The 17,408-nt window shown below is 41.1% G+C and overlaps 1 protein-coding gene across 1 annotated transcript in view; it reads left to right on the top strand.

Moving 5' to 3' along the window:
- Positions 1-17,408, top strand: part of MANBA (mannosidase beta) — a 113,681-nt gene that overhangs the window by 30,192 nt on the left and 66,081 nt on the right. Inside the window, exons 5-6 of the mRNA XM_003796326.3 lie at positions 5,046-5,169; positions 16,618-16,793. Coding sequence (XP_003796374.3) covers positions 5,046-5,169; positions 16,618-16,793 — 300 coding nt within the window. The remainder of the gene's footprint in view (positions 1-5,045; positions 5,170-16,617; positions 16,794-17,408) is intronic.

Genomic DNA, 17,408 nt, shown 5'->3' with positions numbered 1-17,408 from the left:
TTTTGGTGGGCCTGGGCTGGATTTGAACCTGCCAGCTTAGGTGTATGTGGCTGGCGCCTTAGTCGCTTGAGCCACAGGTGCCCAGCCTGGGTTGCCACCTTTTGACTGTTCTGAGTAATGTTATGAACATGGGTGTACTGATTTCTCTGCAAGATCCTGCCTTCAGTTCTTTTGGATATATACCCAGAAGTGGTATTGCTGGACCATATGGTAATCCCATTTTTAATTTTCTGAGGCACTGTAATTATGTGGTTCATTGTGAAGCACTCTTCACAATGTGAAGCTAGTTCATTCTAGCACTCTTTAAGTGAAACTGTTAATTAGGTAATAACATTCTGATTAAATGGCTCTCTTCAGGCTAGATGGACTTAACCATTAGATTATGTTTCCTTAAGGTAAGTACGAAGGTTAAAGTTGTACTTCCTTTTGTTTGGTTCAACCTACTCAAATTTGTGTCAGTGACTCATTAACCACTTGTTCATATTACTCTAACTGAACAGCTTTAGAGTACTCCTCTGACAATAGTTAGCAGTTAAGTAGCCTGCAGTATACTTGGATACTTACGCTTCTGTGTTAAGATTCATCTTTTGATTTGTTTGTGTTTGTTTTTTGCCTTGGGTTTCAAATGACACAGTGTTCTCAATGCTAGTGGTTGCACTCCCTCTTCCATGTTTAACCTTTACAGAAACTACGACTATCCTGGATCCTAATGTGAAAAGTTAGTTTTCAAGTTGTCAGTAAAGGTAACATACATGTTATACCTTTATTCAAGTGGTATTTCCCCTCTACTCTCTATTTAATCGGTACCATTTAAAACATACTCTAAAATTATCTATACAGAACAAAACTTGTGTCAACAAAATCAGGAAACAGACCCAGTTTTCAGCTGTCACAACGTAGGGGACACTAACCTGGGGGCAGGCTTCCAGAACAATTACAAATTGCATCTTCAGGTTTCTGGCTAGATTGACAGGGTCCAGCGGGAAGAGACCTGAGTTGGAGACCAAGTCAGGAGTCTCATATCTGAATTTTGGCATTACAAACACAGAGTGACCTTGGGCACGCCTGTCATTAGTAGATGGCGCTAATAATCCCTGTCATTCCTTCTTGATAGTGTTATATGAGGATTCAGTGAAATAATAATATAAATTAATGCACTTTGAATATTGTTAAGTGCTATATAGTAATCCAAGAAGAGTAGTGATATTATGTATTTTGGAGGCTTATTACTGTAAATACAGATTTTTAAATTTGTAATGAACAAAATGCCTCTGATAGGCCTGGTGGGGTGCTTCACACCTGTAATCCTAGCACTCTGGGAGGCCAAGGCAGGTGGATTGCTTGAGATCACAAGTTCAAGACCAGCCTGAGCAAGAGCAAGACCCCATCTCTAAAAATAGCTGGGTGTTAGGGAGGGCACCTGTAGTCCGTCAGCTACTCAGGACACTGAGGCAAGAGAATCACTTGAGCCCAAGAGTTTGAGGTTGCCGTGAGCTATGACACCATGGCACTGTACTGAGGGCAACAAAGGGAGATTCTGTCCCAACCCCCCCCACCACCACCAAACCAAACCAAACCAAACCCAAACAAAACAAAACAAAACAAAAACAAAATGCCACCACTTAGCTTCTGTGAAGTCAGTGGGAATAGAGGTGGGAAGTGTCTCGTTAAAAGAAAAATGTCACTTTTCTTCCCCAGTTCTTTGATTCTGCCACTTTCTCCTTATCAACGTAAGTCCCCACTTGCCTCAGCTTCCTTCTCTGTGCAGCGTAGGTGGCGGGGTCCGTTGCTTTAACTACCCTCTTACCAGTGGTCAGCCTCGTCCTTCTTGTTTTCTACTTCAGTCTCTGGCTGTTCCTTCTGTATCTCTTTATCCACATCCTCCCCCTCTTAAAAGTTACATTATTCAGGCCTGTCTGTTCTAGCCACTTTTTTTTTTTTTGAGATAGAATCTCACTATGTTGCCCTCGGTAGTGTGCTATGGTATCATAGCTCACAGCAACCTCAAACTCCTAGGCTTAAGAGACTCTCTTGCCTCAGCCTCCCAAGTAGCTGGGGCTATAGGTGCCTGCCACAACGCCGGGCTATTTTTTGTTGTTGTTGTTGTTGTTGCAGTTGTCATCATTGTTTTAGCTGGCCTGGGATATGTTCAGACCTGCCAGCCTTGGTGTATGTGGCCGGCGCCCTACCCACTGAGCACGGGTGCTGCCTCTTCTAGCCACTTTTATTGTATACCCTCTCTACCCATTTACCTTCATTTCTGCAATAACTAATTGATTTGCCAGAGACTCCCATTATTGCATCTTCAGTCCAACCTTCTTCAATTCCAGACCCTATACCTTATGTCTTTCTTCTAATCACAGTGGATAAATGGTACTCACCCTTTCAGCCTCCATATAAATGTCACTTTTTTCCAGGGAAATTTGTCTTGACACTCACATCTGCCACCCCCAACCTTTGGCTATATGTTCCCTGCCTATTTCCTTTGTAAAACTCATTATGCTTATAATTATTTATTCAATGCTCGAATTTCCTGCTCTCCCAGTGAGCAGAGGGACTTTGTTTCATACATCGACATCCGTCCAGCCTGAAACACAGAAAACATTTCATAGATACTTCCTGGATTAGTGAAAATTCACATATGGAGAGGTTGTGTGAATAAGAAGGAATGTAGCCCTTGATGGGGGAAATAGTCTGTCTGGTAAGATGTTGAATGTTTTACTCTCCCTCTTTGTTATCCCCAAATAAAGAAATACACGTGTGTACTACAAACTCCCCAGTAAATGTTCCCAAGGTGGTTTTCATCCTGCTATGAGACTCGGATACTTAAGGGGTAAATTTAGACAGATGTGGATACTACGAAGCAGTTTTAGTTCTTCATTTTTTTCTGTATTGGAAACAAATTTCTCTCTATCTTAGACAAATTCAGAGCTAAGGAAATTATACTACACTTAAATGAGAACAGTTTGGCCAAATGCCTCCATTCAGAAGGCTCTTAGTACTTCCTCTGGTGCTGGTTTCTTTTAAAAAGCTGAGACTCTTAATTAACTGTGTTTTGAAAATAATGTTTTTGTTTTAAGAAGTAGCAGGTGGCCAGGAACAGTGGCTCACACTTGTGTAACACTAGTACTCTGTGAAGTCAAGGCTGGAGGATGGCCTGAGGTCAGGAGTTCCAGAGCAGCCTAAGCAAGGGTGAGACCTCATCTCTACTAAAAATAGAAAAAAGTAGCCAGGCATGCTGTCACACACCTGTAGTCTCAGCTACTCAGGAGGCTGAGGCAGGATTATCGGGTAAGCCTGGGAGTCTGTGGTTGCAGTGAGCTAGAATAACATCACTGCACTCTAAGCTGGGCAACAGAGTGAGATTTGGTCTTAAACAAAAACAAAACAAAACAATACAGAACAGAACCCCAAAAGTAGAAGTTATAAAAATTTTTGCTCAAAGGGGATTTAAAAATCCCTTTCCTATTTTTTTTGAATTTGAACCATTATACCTTAATATGGATATAGAGTGTTAAGAAGGGAGAAACAGAGAGTCAGTTTGAATAAGATTTGCTAAAGTGTCTTCCTTGGCCACCTGTGTCGGTGTTTAAGATTTACATCGAATGTTTGGGGCTCTATGTTCAGAAACAAGGACTTTTGAATTCAGACTCAAGGAACTAGTTGGAAGAAGTCTAACTGGAATTTTTTTAAAACCCTGTTTATAAAATTTTTATCTTTCAATATGTTTCTTCATTCTTTATAATTATTACATTTAAATACAATATCTTTATAGTTATTACATTTAAACACAATGGTTAATTTCAGAGATATTTTGGAAAAGCTTAAAGAGCACTGTGTTGCTTCAATGTAATATACTTTTGAAGAATAAATGTATCACTCTTCATAATTAGATCTTATGCTCTTAGAACATTTCTACCAGGTTTAAGTATGAAGCACAGGTTGATATAGGCTGAAGCATGGGTTGATAACGAATAGATTCGTTATCTATCACTGGGTAACAAATTATGCCAAAACTTGTCAGCACAACACTTATTATGGTAGTTTCTGTCGGTCAGGATTCTGAGTTGTGGCTTAGCTGGTGCCTCTGGCTCAAGATCTTTCAGTGAGTTTGTACTCAAGCTTTGGGCCAGGCCTGCCATCATCTCAAGGCTTGACACAGGCTGAAGTGTGTCTGTTTGTAAGCTTGCTTGCGGTTGGTTATTGGTTTGTAAGCTTGCTTGTGGTTGGTTGTTGGCAGGCCTCAGGTTTCTAAGCTGTCTGGGATGGGTCCTGCCATGACACAGAAGCGGGCTTCCCTTTTGGCCAACAGAGGGCAGAAGAGAGTGCCCAGAGCGGAAGGCTTAGTCTTTCAAAACCAAATTAACCAAGTAACATCCCTTCTGCTATATTTCTGTTGGTTAGAAGTGATTCACTAGGCCCAATCCATATTCAAAGGGAGGAGATTACACAGGGGCATGAATACCAGAGGTGAATCATCATGGGTCATCTTAGAGTCTGTGTATGTGGGCAGGTCATATAGATGTGGTTATGAGTTGACTTGTGGCCCTCCAAAGTTTATATGTTGAACTCCTAAACCCCCATACCTCAAAATGACCTCACGAGTCAACTTGTTATCTGGAGATAGGGTCTTTAAAGAGGTGATTAAGTTAAAATGAGGTAGTTAGGTAGACCCTAGTCCAATATGACTGTACCCTTGTAAGGAGAGGAAATTTGGACGACAGAGATAACAGGGAGAGATACTAGGGATATTTGGACGCAGAAAAAAAATATGTGAGGACACAGCAAGAAGGTGGTCATTTACAAACCAAGTCGAGAGGCCTCAGAAGGGCCCAAACCTGATGACACTCTGGCCTTGGACTTTTGGCCTCCAGAACTGTGAGAAAATAAATTTCCATTGTTTAAGCCACTTGTTTGTGGTATTTTGTTATAGTAGCTATAGCGGACTGATACATATATTTAAAATTTTAAAATGAGACTTTTTCATAATGTTTAAATTTCATGATAATCAGAATGTATCTTCTTTTTCCCCCTTGACATGACAGGAGCAGTGTTCCTTTAGCTGGGACTGGGGCCCTTCCTTTCCTACCCAGGGAATCTGGAAAGATGTTAGAATTGAAGCCTATAATATTTGTCATCTGAACTACTTCACCTTTTCCCCAACATATGGTAAGCTAAGAGACGTGATTTCTTGTTTTTCTTTTTAAATCTCCTCCTTGTCATAAAGATTGGGTTTGTAATGGCAGTATGTATATATAGATATGTTTTTCAGAGATTTAGTTTTCTTTACGTTCAACTTATAAAAGTGAAAAATGGAGACAAAGTAATTTGTCATGAAAATGGACAATATAACGCAGGTAGGTAGGTGGATACCTTTTTGGATATTTTGCAAAAGAAAAAAAGAAAAAGAAAGAATGAAAGAAAAGTTTCTAAGGTTAGTTTTCTTTCTTGAAAGAATTTGACTTGCCAGATTGAACTTCTTTGTGCCGCATCTGCAGTCACTTTTGGTGTCGAATTCTTGGTTTGCTCAACTCGTTAGACTGACTTTCTATCCCCGCACGTTTTCTTCAGAACTAGGAGCACTCCTGTGAGGGCCCTGACACACAAGCCTTGTGAAGAGTGGGAAATAAACGAGAGTGTCAGCAAGACATAAAGACAGTTTTCCAGGTGAAGAATACTACTTTTTTAGTTGAAAGAACTATTCACTATCAAGAAACTTTGGAATAAAACCTCAGAAATCTCACAGATGTCAATGAACCAGTTAATAGCTGGTCAAATATTTGTTGAGTTCTTTGCTTAGCACTGTGTTTGGTGCAGAAAAGAAACAGAGCAGGCACACCTCTCCTTCCCTACCCATGGTGCACCTTGCTGGGAGTGGGGAGGGGAGAGGAGATAGAAAGAATTACCAAACAAAACAAGATTGTGTGATAGTCTTCCAGGATGAGAGCCAGAAAATCAAAGGTCAGTGAGATTCTGAGAAGTTGGAGAAATCAAGGGTGAAGGTGGAAGCAAGTGAGAGCTTTTGTTTTTTTAAGAGACAGAGTCTCTTTTTGTCGACCTTGGTACAGTGCTGTGATGCCATAGCTCACAGCAACCTCAAACTCTTGGGCTCAAGTGATTCTCTTGCCTCAGCCTCCCAAGTAGCTGGCCCTTACAGGTGCCCACCACGACACCTGACTATTTTTAAGAGATGAGGTCTTGCTCTTGCTCAGGCTGGTCTTGGACCTGTGAGCTCAGGCAATCCACCCACCTCAGCCTTCCAGAGTGCTAGGATTACAGGTGCAAAGAGTTCTTAAATGATAGCATACAGTGTTCAGTTCAGTTGAGTGGAGGCCTAACTAGATGAAATCAGTAAGAAGATTGTGGTGTCTCAGTACAAGTGTTCTGTTCTCATTAGGGCCCTGGTGACCCTAGATTGCTGTTCAATTGAGCCAAATCTGTATTTTCTGAAGGTAAGAGACAAAAGCAAATGAGAAATGGTTGGTCATTGAGGAGATTATTTCAAACTGTCTGTTTCATCCTATAGGCCTTGGGTGGTGGTAGTAGGGTGGTGTACGTCTGAGAGGGACAGACAGACACAGAGAGATAGAAAGACATACTCATTTAACTGTGGTCCTGGTGGGTGGTGGTGGTGGGTGGAGTGTGTATAAAAGAGAGACAGAGAGACAGAAATGGAGAGAGAAATAGAGAGATGGTTTATTGATCATCTTATCCATTCTAGTGCTTTCATATGTATAATCTGATGCAAATTATTCACATTGGGCTTGAAGTATGTTCTGTTGAAATAATACACTGTTCAATCTTTTGTTGCCACAGTTAGAAAAAAATAGTACCTTAACTGATACACATGTGTTCATTTTCTTCTTACGTTCACTTTGAGTCATTTTTCATTCATCATTATTCTCCCTGTAACATACCAGTATTTATCTTTGGACATAACTTAATGGGTAGTTAGGTTGCTTGAATAATCTTTCCTTTGATTAACTCCCTTATTGTTAAGTAAATTTTCTTATGTGCACCTTATTAACTTATCCTTGTTTTGGAGGGAGGTGGATTTTGCCTTGGGTCTCTTTTGCCTGGTTTTCATTTTTGAGGATTTTGTCCTGCTGAGTAGGCAAGGAGATCTTGCTGCTTGGTGAAGGAGGAGGAAGACAAACAGCTGTTGTAATGAACTGTGCACCTGCCTTTCTGGCCAATGCCGGGCATAGCTCTTTGAAAAGCAGCTGCTTAAGTCTGTCCTGTGATTCTATCAGGAAGACAGGAAAGTATCTTATGTTTGAATCGACACATTCTGCAGCTTGGTCATTTCAACGTGGTGTCATTGCTGTGTCTTTAAACGCACTGGACGACCTTTTCCCTTTCGGCTTCCTATTAAAGATGCGGGAGAAAGCCAGCGGGCAGAAGGGGGAGCCCTGAGGAGCTCAGCAGGCGAAGCTGAGCCAGGCAGCCAGCTCTGAATAGCTCTTCCCCCCAGTGAGATGAAGCATCTTTTCATCTTACATAAGCAGTCTCTCAGCCTTTGCAGCTCCATTTCATGCTGACTTCAATGTTCTGTCTCTGAACTTCCATTTCCTTGCTAGTCCTTAACCCCCCAGATGCCAGCCTGTATTCTTAATTGAGACCTTTGGGTGTATTTTGGTTTTCTAAGTGCATTTTGAGGGTCAGAAGCAACAACATCTTTGCCTTTTGGGGCTGGAGTATAATTTGTGTGTCTGTCCAGGTGTATACTGATAGATAGTAGTTATTCAAGAAATAGATTTTATTTGTTTGACAGAATTGCTCACATAACTGTTTCAGTGCTCTCATCAGGTAGTTCAGATTGTATTCTGACAAGCGGAGGAAGTGTGGCACCATATAATTATACCTTTAGTGGAGGGTCAGATACAGTCTCCATGTTTGTGGATCTTACTGTTCCTTTTGCAAACCCCTCTTATTAATAGGCTACCGTTTTATTGTTGCGATGCCCCCAGGATGCTTTGTTGCATATATGAATGTATTTGATATTTGGATTTAGGACACTAAGAGGTAAAAAGGACCTTTGCTTTTGCTTTTTCTCATTAATCATGTACAAATGTCAATCAATGTGTGCCTTCTGATGTCATTCTTTGGAACCTATTTCCTTAAGAGGCTGGTGGAAAGTAGAGAGCACTGGGGTTGGGAAAGCTGAGCTCTTGTCCTGTCTGTTGGCTCAGGAGGTTGGGGATGAGGTACTGAAGTCAGGGCCTCATAGACATTGCACAGTGACAAGGACATTTCCAGTTTCCTCTGTCTCTCACATTCCGTGGTTCCTTTCCTCTGTTTGTATGAAGGCATAAGTGTGGAAGACCCAGTTTTTCTTGAAACTAGACATCATATGACTGGATGAAGACATTGATTGTCCAGGCTTTATTTAAAAAAAAAAATTTTTTTTTTATCGTTGGGGATTCATTGAGGGTACAAGAAACCAGGTTACACTGATTGCATTTGTTAGATAAAGTCCCTCTTATAATAGTGTCTTGCTCCCAAAAGATGTGTCACACACCGAGACCCCCACCCTCTCCCTCCTTCCCTCTCTCTGCCTTTCCTTTCCCCCAAGCCCCTCCTTCCTTCTCTCTCTCTGCTCTTCCCTTCTCCCACCCTTCTTCCTTCTTCCCTCTCTCTGTTCTCCCTTTCCCCCACCCCTCACTGTGTACTAGGTCATTAATTGTCCTTACATCGAAATTGAGTACATAGGATTCATGCTTCTCCGTTCTTGTGATGCTTTACTAAGAAAAGGCTTTATTTCAATCGATTTAAGCAAGGCTTAGCATATAGTTTGAGAGTATGTCTTCCTGTTCCTTATTGGCACACCTGGATAAATGTACTCAGCCATCTTCTCATCTTTCTCCTATATGTGTCTCTTCTTATACCCATTTCCCCTAGACAACTTTTGTTCTCCCCACCAACCATATCTTGATAGAAGAGTGGACTGTATAGAAATATAAAAAGAAGCTGGCATTTTAAAGAGGACTTTCAAGGTGTGGACACATTTATACATACTGGGGTTGTCTTGATGAACCTTTGAATGAAGGAACAGTACAATCTGCACTATGTAGCTGCTTATCCTTCCTACAGATTCTCACCCTTCTCACATATTGTCATCCAGGTCGGACGCATGGTGTTTTGTTTTTATTTTCTTTTCTATCTGTTAGCTTTTGGTTTTGTTTTATTTCAAAATACTAAGGAGGCACAGATGTTTTTGTTACATGGATATCTTGTGTAATGTTTAAATCAAGGTTTTTTTGGTGTATTCATCCTCACGTAGTGTTCATTGTACCCAATCAATGAGTGTTCATCTCATACCTCTCCTCTCACCTTACATCTTTTGTGTCCATAGTGCCTGTTATTTTTCACCTCTCAGTTACTAGTGAGGATGTATGGTGTTTGGTTTTCCATTCCTGAGATACAGGATAGTGGTCTCAGTTCCAACCAAGTTGCTGCATGTAACATTATTTCATTCCTTTCTTATGGCTGAGTAGCAATCCATGGGGTGTGTGTGTGTTCATCACTTTTTTATTAACTCCTGAATTGATGGGCACTTAGATTGCAATTGTGAATTGTACTGTGATAAACATTCAAATGCAAGTGTCTTTTTGATACAATGACTTCTTTTCTGTTGGGTAGATACCTGGCAGTGGGATTGCTGGATTGAATGGCGGGTGGTATAGTTTATTTTTTGAGCAATCTCTGTACTGTTTTCCATAGAGGTTGTGCTAATTTGCAGTCCCACCAATAGTGTATAAGTGTTCTCTTTTTTTTGCATCCATACCATCATCTGTTGTTTTTTAACTTTTTAATAATGGCTATTCTGACGGGGGTAAGGTGGTATCTCATTATAGTTTTAATTTGCATTTCTCTGATGGTTAGTGATGCTGAGCATTTTTCTTCATGTTTATTGGCCATTTCTCTACCTTCTTTTGAGAAACTTCCTTTCACGTCTTTTGCCCACTTTTAGATGAGGTTGTTTGTTTTATTTGTGCTGATTTCTTGAGTTCTTTGAAGATTCTAGTTATAAGTCCATAGTTTGCGAATATGCTCTTCCATTCTGTAGGTTGTCTATTCATTCTTTTGATTAATTCCCTTGCTGTGCAGAAGTTTTTTTTTAATTTAACTAAGTCTCATTTATTTATTTTTGTTGCTGCTGTATTTGCCTTTGGGGTCTTAGTCATAAATCCCTTGCCAAGGCCAATGTCTAAAAGAGTTTTTCCTACATTCTCTTCTAGAATTTTTATGGTTTCATGGCTTATAATTGATTATTTTATCCATCTTGAGTTAATTTTTGTATATGGAAGATTTAGGGGTCCTGTTTCATTCTTTGTCAAAGATTAGTTGGTCATAGTGGTATGGTTTTTATGACTGGCTCATCTATTCTCTTCTATCTGTCTATGTCTCTACTTTTATACTAGTACCATGCTGTTTTGGTTACTATGTCCTTGTAGTATAAATTGAATTCAGATAATGTGATGCCTCTAGTCTTGTTCTTTTTACTTAGGATTACTTTGGCTCTTCAGGTTCTTTTTTGGTTTCAAATGAAGTTTAGGATTATTTTTTCTGGGTCTGTGAAATGAGACAGTTGTTTTGATGGGAATTGCATAAAATATGTAAATCACTTAGGACAGTATGGACACTTCAATGATGTTGATTCTGCCAATCCATAAAGAAGGGATGTTTTCCATATTTTTGTGTTTCATCTCTAGTTTCTTTCATAGGTGTTCTCCTTGTGGAGATCTTTTACCTCCTTGGTTAAGCACATTCCTAAGTATTTTCTTTGTAGCTTCTGTAAATTTTATCGAATCCTTGATTTGATTTTCAGGTTGACTGTTATTTATATATAGAAATGCTGCTGATTAGTCTACCTTGATTTTGTAACTGGAGACTTTGCTGAACTTATTTATTAATTCTAGGAGTCTCTTGGTGGAGTCTGTAGGATTTTCTAGATACAAGATTTTTCATCAGCAAAAAGGATAGTTTGACTTCCCTTTCCTGATTTGGATGCTCTTTATTTCTTTCTCTTGTGGCTGAGTGCTTTTTCAGATCTATTGAGATGATCATATGGTGTTTGCTTTTACTTCTGTTTATGCAGTAAATCACATTTATTGATTCAGATATGTTGAACCATCTTTGCATCCATGGGATGAAACCCACTTGATTATGGTGAATTATCTTTTTATTGTGGTATTAAATTCAGTTTGCTAGTATTTTGTTGAGGATTTTTGCATCTATGTTCATAGGGAATATTGATCTGTAGTTTTCTTTGTTGTTGTTGTTGTTGTTGTTGTGTCCTTGAATGTATTAGGGAGGATGCCCTTCTCAATGCTATGAAATAATTTTTGTAGGCTAGGTACCAGTTCTTCTTGTAACAGGCAGCACTTAGGTAGGTTTCAGAAACTGTGTGGGTGCCTGTGCAGGTCATGGGACCATTGCAGGTGTACAGGTGGATTGTGGGAGGTAGGCTGGTGTCTGGGAAGGTTGTGGGACCTTGGTGGGCACTTGGGCATGTTGTGGGACTGCAGCTAGAGGCAGGGAGGTTTATAGGAACTTGGTGAACGCCTGTGTGTAGTGTTGGACCTTGATAGGCACCAAGGGGGTTGTCTAGGCTGGTGCCTGGTCAGGTTGTGGGACTGCAGCCAGTGGCAGAGTGGCTTGTTGAGCCGTAGCAGGTGGGCCATTTGTAGCTAGTGGAGCTGTGGAGATGTGGGGAGTCACAGTGGCTTCTTTTGCTCAGGTCCAACTGAGGCAGCTGCTATGATACTACTCAGGTGGCTGTGGTGATGCTGTCAAGGTAGCAAAATGTGAGTGCCAGATGCTGAGAGCAGGTGGGCACTTGCTCTGCTCAGATACCTGGGCGGTGGCCAGTGGGGACCTGGGGGTACACAGCATCCAGTCACAGTGCACATCCGAGGGCCTGTCCTTCTTGCTCCCTCTCTGGCTAGGCAGGGCAATTGGGAGGTGGCTGCAGTGGAGATGACCCTTCTGCCTTCCCCTCTGCAGATTGAGCACTCTGGGGCTGAGAGCACAGAATGGCATCTGTCGCAGTGACCCAATGTCAAAAGCCAGTGGAACCCCACTGTGCCCACTCTAGTGTAATGCTGCTGCACAGTCTCTAAGCAGCTCCCTGACTAGTTCAGAGGCCTGCTGTGTTGGGGAAGCCTCTATGAAGCTCAGGAGCCCCACATGTGGATGCTTCCCCCCAGCTACTTTCTGATCTTGCTGAACAGATCACCCCACCTCTCTCCTCCACTTTGGTGTGTGTCTTCACTTCTCCTATATCTCATAATGCTGTCTCCGAGATGGCCGTTCTGCAAATGAACCTCTACCCACAACCTTTGACCCTCCCCTTGAGAGCAGCAAGTGCAGGCTGCTTCTGGTCTGCCTCTTGGCTCCCCTGCCCCACCTTTTTCTTAAAGAAACTTCACTTAGTCAGCTCTGGTAAAACCTTACAATGAATCAGTGTCCAGCATCACATTTTCTGCCATCCTAGGGTGGGGAGGGGGCTTGCTAGTTGAGGTTATATGAACAAGCTGCAGTCAATAATCTCTTCTGCGTGGGTCACAGGACACCAGTGAGGGTATCCCTGGTCCTTCAGGCTAGGGAGGGCCTCACATTGTAGAGAGGGTATACCTGTTTTGATAAAGAGTTTCTGACCTGTTTGAGCCTAGAATTATTTAGTTAGGATGAGGCGAGGATGCAAAAGTTGGTATAATTGGGAAGGGTGAGCTCTGTAGAGGAATCTGGATGACATAGCAAGCCTTCTTCTTTCCTACTCCTGCCTCCAGCACATTGTCCAAGTGTGAAATGATCTTGCATTCCACTTCAGGAGAGCTGGGGATGAAAGTTGTTTTTCAGGAAATGATACCTCACTAGTGCTAAGATGGATGGAATGGGGATCTGTATTCTGGAAATGGGTCTTAATTTATTAAATGGATCTCTCCTTAACTAATAGGATTTATGCATTTTAAACATAGTAAGTAAAAAGAAGTGACCAAGTACTATTAGGAGAATTACTGGTCATTTAAGACCCTGTGCTTTGTGACCCTAAACTACTTAGTTTCCCATGTGCTGCTAGAAAGAAGGGCTTTATGCCTTTGAAAGAAGAGGGTGAAAATATGCTGGTGTAGTATATGGTGGTGACAATGTAGGCCCGTGGATCTTCATGCTGTTCTTAATTCTGCCACTTTAATGTTGTTATCGTGTGATACTCAAGAGTTGTGGTCCAAAGGAGTGTGGGTTTACTTGGGAACCTTCCATGTTCAAAGCAAGGGAAATTAGAGAATTTTGCCAATGACTTCTGGGAATTGCACCAGTTGTTTTCCTGCCAGAGGCTGTCACTAATAGGTGATTCTCTAACAGAAGAGGAAATGACAGCAAAGGAGCCTGCTTGTTTGGTAGGTGCTCAGAGGGCAGAATTAAAATCTTTAGGTAGAAATTAAAGAGAAGTCAATTTCAAATCAGTGTAAAGAAGGTCTTTAGAATGGCTGAGTCTAGCAAAAATGGGAAGGCTATTTTGTGAGGCACATGTTTGTTGTCTTGGTTAGAATGGCCTTTTGGGGAATATTCTAGGGCAGGGATCAGCACACCGACATAGCCCTTTGGGACCATATGGCATCTTTTGCAGCTGCACAACTCTGCTGTTCTAGTGCAAAGACAACCAAAGATGATACGTAAACAAATGAATGTGGCTGTTTTATTAATCTGTTTGGACTGCCCTAACTTTTGTTATCATAGACAGGGTGGCTTGAATAACAGAAATGATTTCACACAGTTCTGGAGGCTGCAAAGTCCAAGATTAAAGTGCTTGGCCAATTAGTTTCCTGGAGAGGGGTCTCTCTCCAGTTTGCAGACCACTGCCTTCTTGCTGTGTCCTCACATGGTGGGGGGTGGGAGGAGAGGGCCGTTCCTCTTATAAAGCCACAGTCCTATTGGATTACTGCCCCACTCTTATGATCTCTTAACCTTAGTTACCTCATAATAAGCTGGGTATTAAGCCTTTAACATATGAATTGAGGAAGGATACCATTTAGTTCATAGCAGCTGTGTTCTAAGAAAACTTTATTTAAAAGTTTAGGCCCAGTAACCATAGTTTGCCGTTAAGCAAAAGGAATCAAACACTGGTGAGAGAGTAGACTTGGTGACCCATCAGCTGATAGATTCAAAACCTGGAGGCTATGAGTGGGTAACCTGCAAGAGTGGCTGGATCAGAACAAACCTAATTCAGGGCTTGTTGATTATTGTTTCTTAGAATTAATTAGTTAGTAAATAAAAACAGTTCTTAAGTCCAGGGTTAATTTTACTTTGGTATGCCTCAAATCCACCTGTGCTTTTGGCTGATGGGAGATGCAAACGATGAGCTTGTGTGTGACCATCTTTAGAGCAGGCCTGGTGTGGTCCCCTAGTTGTGAGCAGGGCCAGTTACAAAGTCTTTGGTCATCAATCAGCTTGTTAGTCTTTTTGATTCTTTCTTTTGCAGCAAAGCCATGATTATCCATCCTATCTTTCTTTGTAGGAGAAGGGTCCGTGAGATATTTATCAACTGATAACCTTCTCCCTCCCCTTCTTCAGAGAGGAAGGTAGAAGCTGTTACACAGGAACCTCCCTTCAGAGAGGAAGGTAGAAGCTGTTTACACAGGAACCTCCCTTCAGAGAGGAAGGTAGACGCTGTTACACAGGAACTCCCTCCAGGTCTTGCCCCACATGGTACAAACGGAAGCATATCTGCATGAGTCACTGCTCTTCTTCCTGTCTGTGGCAGTAAAGAATGAGAACCTTCACTGCTGGCTCTACTCCCCTGTCTCTCCAGCCTTTTTTGGGTCTCATCACTAGTTCCTTTAATGTAACCTAAAAAAGCTTTTGCCCAGATTTTGTCTTAGCACTCTGTCTTATTTGAAAATCAAAATCAAACACAAATCCAATTCCAGAGACCTCAAACAATGTAAATTTTATAGGAGGTGGAAGAAAGGGTTATGTTGCACATATATAAAACTCTACTTTCAAGCTCTCGTGGAATATTCTGCCCTACTCCCCAGTTCCATACCCAAGCTCCATCCTCATGGCAGCTCCCTGACCTTTCTTTTTCCCTATCACCCTCTCCTTCTGTGCTGTTTTACCTTCTCTCTGACTGCCCCTTTTCTTTGCCTCTTCTCTGTTTCTGGATTTTCCAAGTGCCATTTTTGACATCTTTTTGCACAGATAGAGATTTGGTGTCTTTCTGCTTCTTTCTGTATGCATACTGGTATATCATTGTGCTTGGGCCCTTAGCGATTCTTACAGATCTGATCATGTTACTCTTTTTTGATGAAAAATCTTCAGTGACTCCCCATTGATCGGGTGAAACTGCCAAACTTCTCACTTAACCTAAAAGACCCAGTGTGATCTGTACCCTGCTTTGAGCGTCCGTCATGCAGCCCCCCATCCTGGCTTCGTCCTTGCCCCAGGTTCTTTGTTATGGGGTTGCTCTCACTCATTCCTGGGCCTTCCCTGCTCTGTGCCCAGAATACTCGTCAGCTTCCTCCGGGCTTGGCTGAGACCCTCTCTGGTTTCGGCTAGACGCTGCTTTATAACAAAAGCCTTCCTTACCCTCTCTGTTAGAAATGCTCCCATAGTTCACATGTATATTTCTCAACAGCCTTCTATTTCTCTCCTCCTGGTATCATTGCACTTTTGTACTTATCTATATTCCATTTACTTTGAGTTCATGAGGGTAGGGTCCATGTCTAACCTGGTCACCATTTAATTCCTGGCAGTTGGTGAGGCACATGGCACAGTAAACATTTCTTGCATGAATTAGCTACATTTAGAATTTAGAATGCATCTCTATTTTTTCACGTTTGATTAGTTCTAATACCTATACATTTATAGCTTATTCTGTAGCTTTAAAAGCCTCAATATTTTCCTGTTACCTTATCAAAAGGAGCAAATGTGTATCTTCCTGGAAAATTTATGTTAACTTTCCATTTGCCATTTTCCGTTTATGTCCTGTTTATAAAGTTTTTATGACTTGCAAAGTTTTTAGAGTGGAAGTCTATATAAAATGTGCAATTTTGGTTATTCTTCTTCAGAATAAGGATTAAACTCTAAAGATTAAAAGAAAATTTTCACTAAACATTTGATTATGGGCGGCGCCTGTGGCTCAAAGGAGTAGGGCGCTGGGCCAAAAACTGCCAAATAAAAAAGCGAACATTTGATTATGACAGCATAGTGGAGCAATTGATGGGATTTTTTTTTTTTTGGAGACAGAGTCTCACTCTGTCACCTTGGGTAGAGTGCTGTGGTGTCATAGCTCACAGCAACCTCAAACTCCTGGGCTTGAGCAACCAACCCTTTTGCCTCAGCCTCCTGCGTAGCTGGGTCTATAGGTGTGCGCCCCTATGCCTGGCTTGTTTTTCTATTTTTGGTAGAGATGGAGTCTTGCTCTTGCTTAGACTGGTCTCAAACTCTTGAGTTCAAGTGATCTACCTGCCTTGGCCTTCAGAGTGCTAGGATTATAGGTGTGAGCTACTGTACCCAGTTGGCACTGGGTGGTTTAGAGATGAGTTCTGAGGAGTGCAGGGATAATGCTTATGATTTAATATATGTATTTTTCTTTTTCTCTTTATGCTTTAGATAACAGTGCCCGGGAGTGGAATCTTGAAATAGAGTCTTCTTTTGATGTTGTTAGCTCAAAGTCAGTTGGTGGTAAAGTGATCGTATCTATCCCTAAATTGCAAACAAATCAGATATACAACCTTGAACTTCAACCTGGGGAAAGGATTGTTGAGCTGTTTGTGAAAATTAACAAGGTGAATGATGACACTTCCTGAGTAGCACTAGATGAAAAGCAGTGCCTGGACAAAAGGAATAGAAGGAATGGACAGACAATGAAAGAAAAAAAATATGCTTTCACTATTTCTGTTTTTCATTTTCTCCTCTATTTTAAAACTTCTTATATATTTTGTGTGAATGTGAGATAAGGAATGGTTTTAGTCAAACTGTAAGATTAAGAAAATGGAGACAATGTGATAAATTTGGCAACTTTTTCACTCATCTTATTGTTATCATTATATTTTATTTTTTTGTACAGTATTTATGGTATCCTGAATCCAAAATACATTCTATGCTTTATAGTTAGTAGAGGTAATTATTTTGGTTGCTGTCAATTATTTGAACATTTGTGCTTATCCTGTAGGTAGAATTCTAGTTCTAAACTCATGATCTTTCATGGGTTGAAGTGGAATGGATTTTACCTTTTCTTCTTCCTTTTCTTATTCCACTAATTGTGATTATGAGCTGGAAAGGGTGGAGCAAAATAATGTTCAGTAACTGTTTGGATAAAGGAAGAGCTCAAAATAACTTCTAGATCTTGGCTCGAAAGAAGAGTAAACTTTAAAGTCCAATTCCAAGTGTTAAGAATGTAG

This window comes from Otolemur garnettii, unplaced genomic scaffold (genome assembly GCF_000181295.1).
Source record: "Otolemur garnettii isolate 467f Iridium unplaced genomic scaffold, OtoGar3 scaffold00103, whole genome shotgun sequence".
Taxonomy (NCBI): Eukaryota; Metazoa; Chordata; class Mammalia; order Primates; family Galagidae; genus Otolemur; species Otolemur garnettii.
This window is presented reverse-complemented; position numbering and strand designations above follow the sequence as displayed.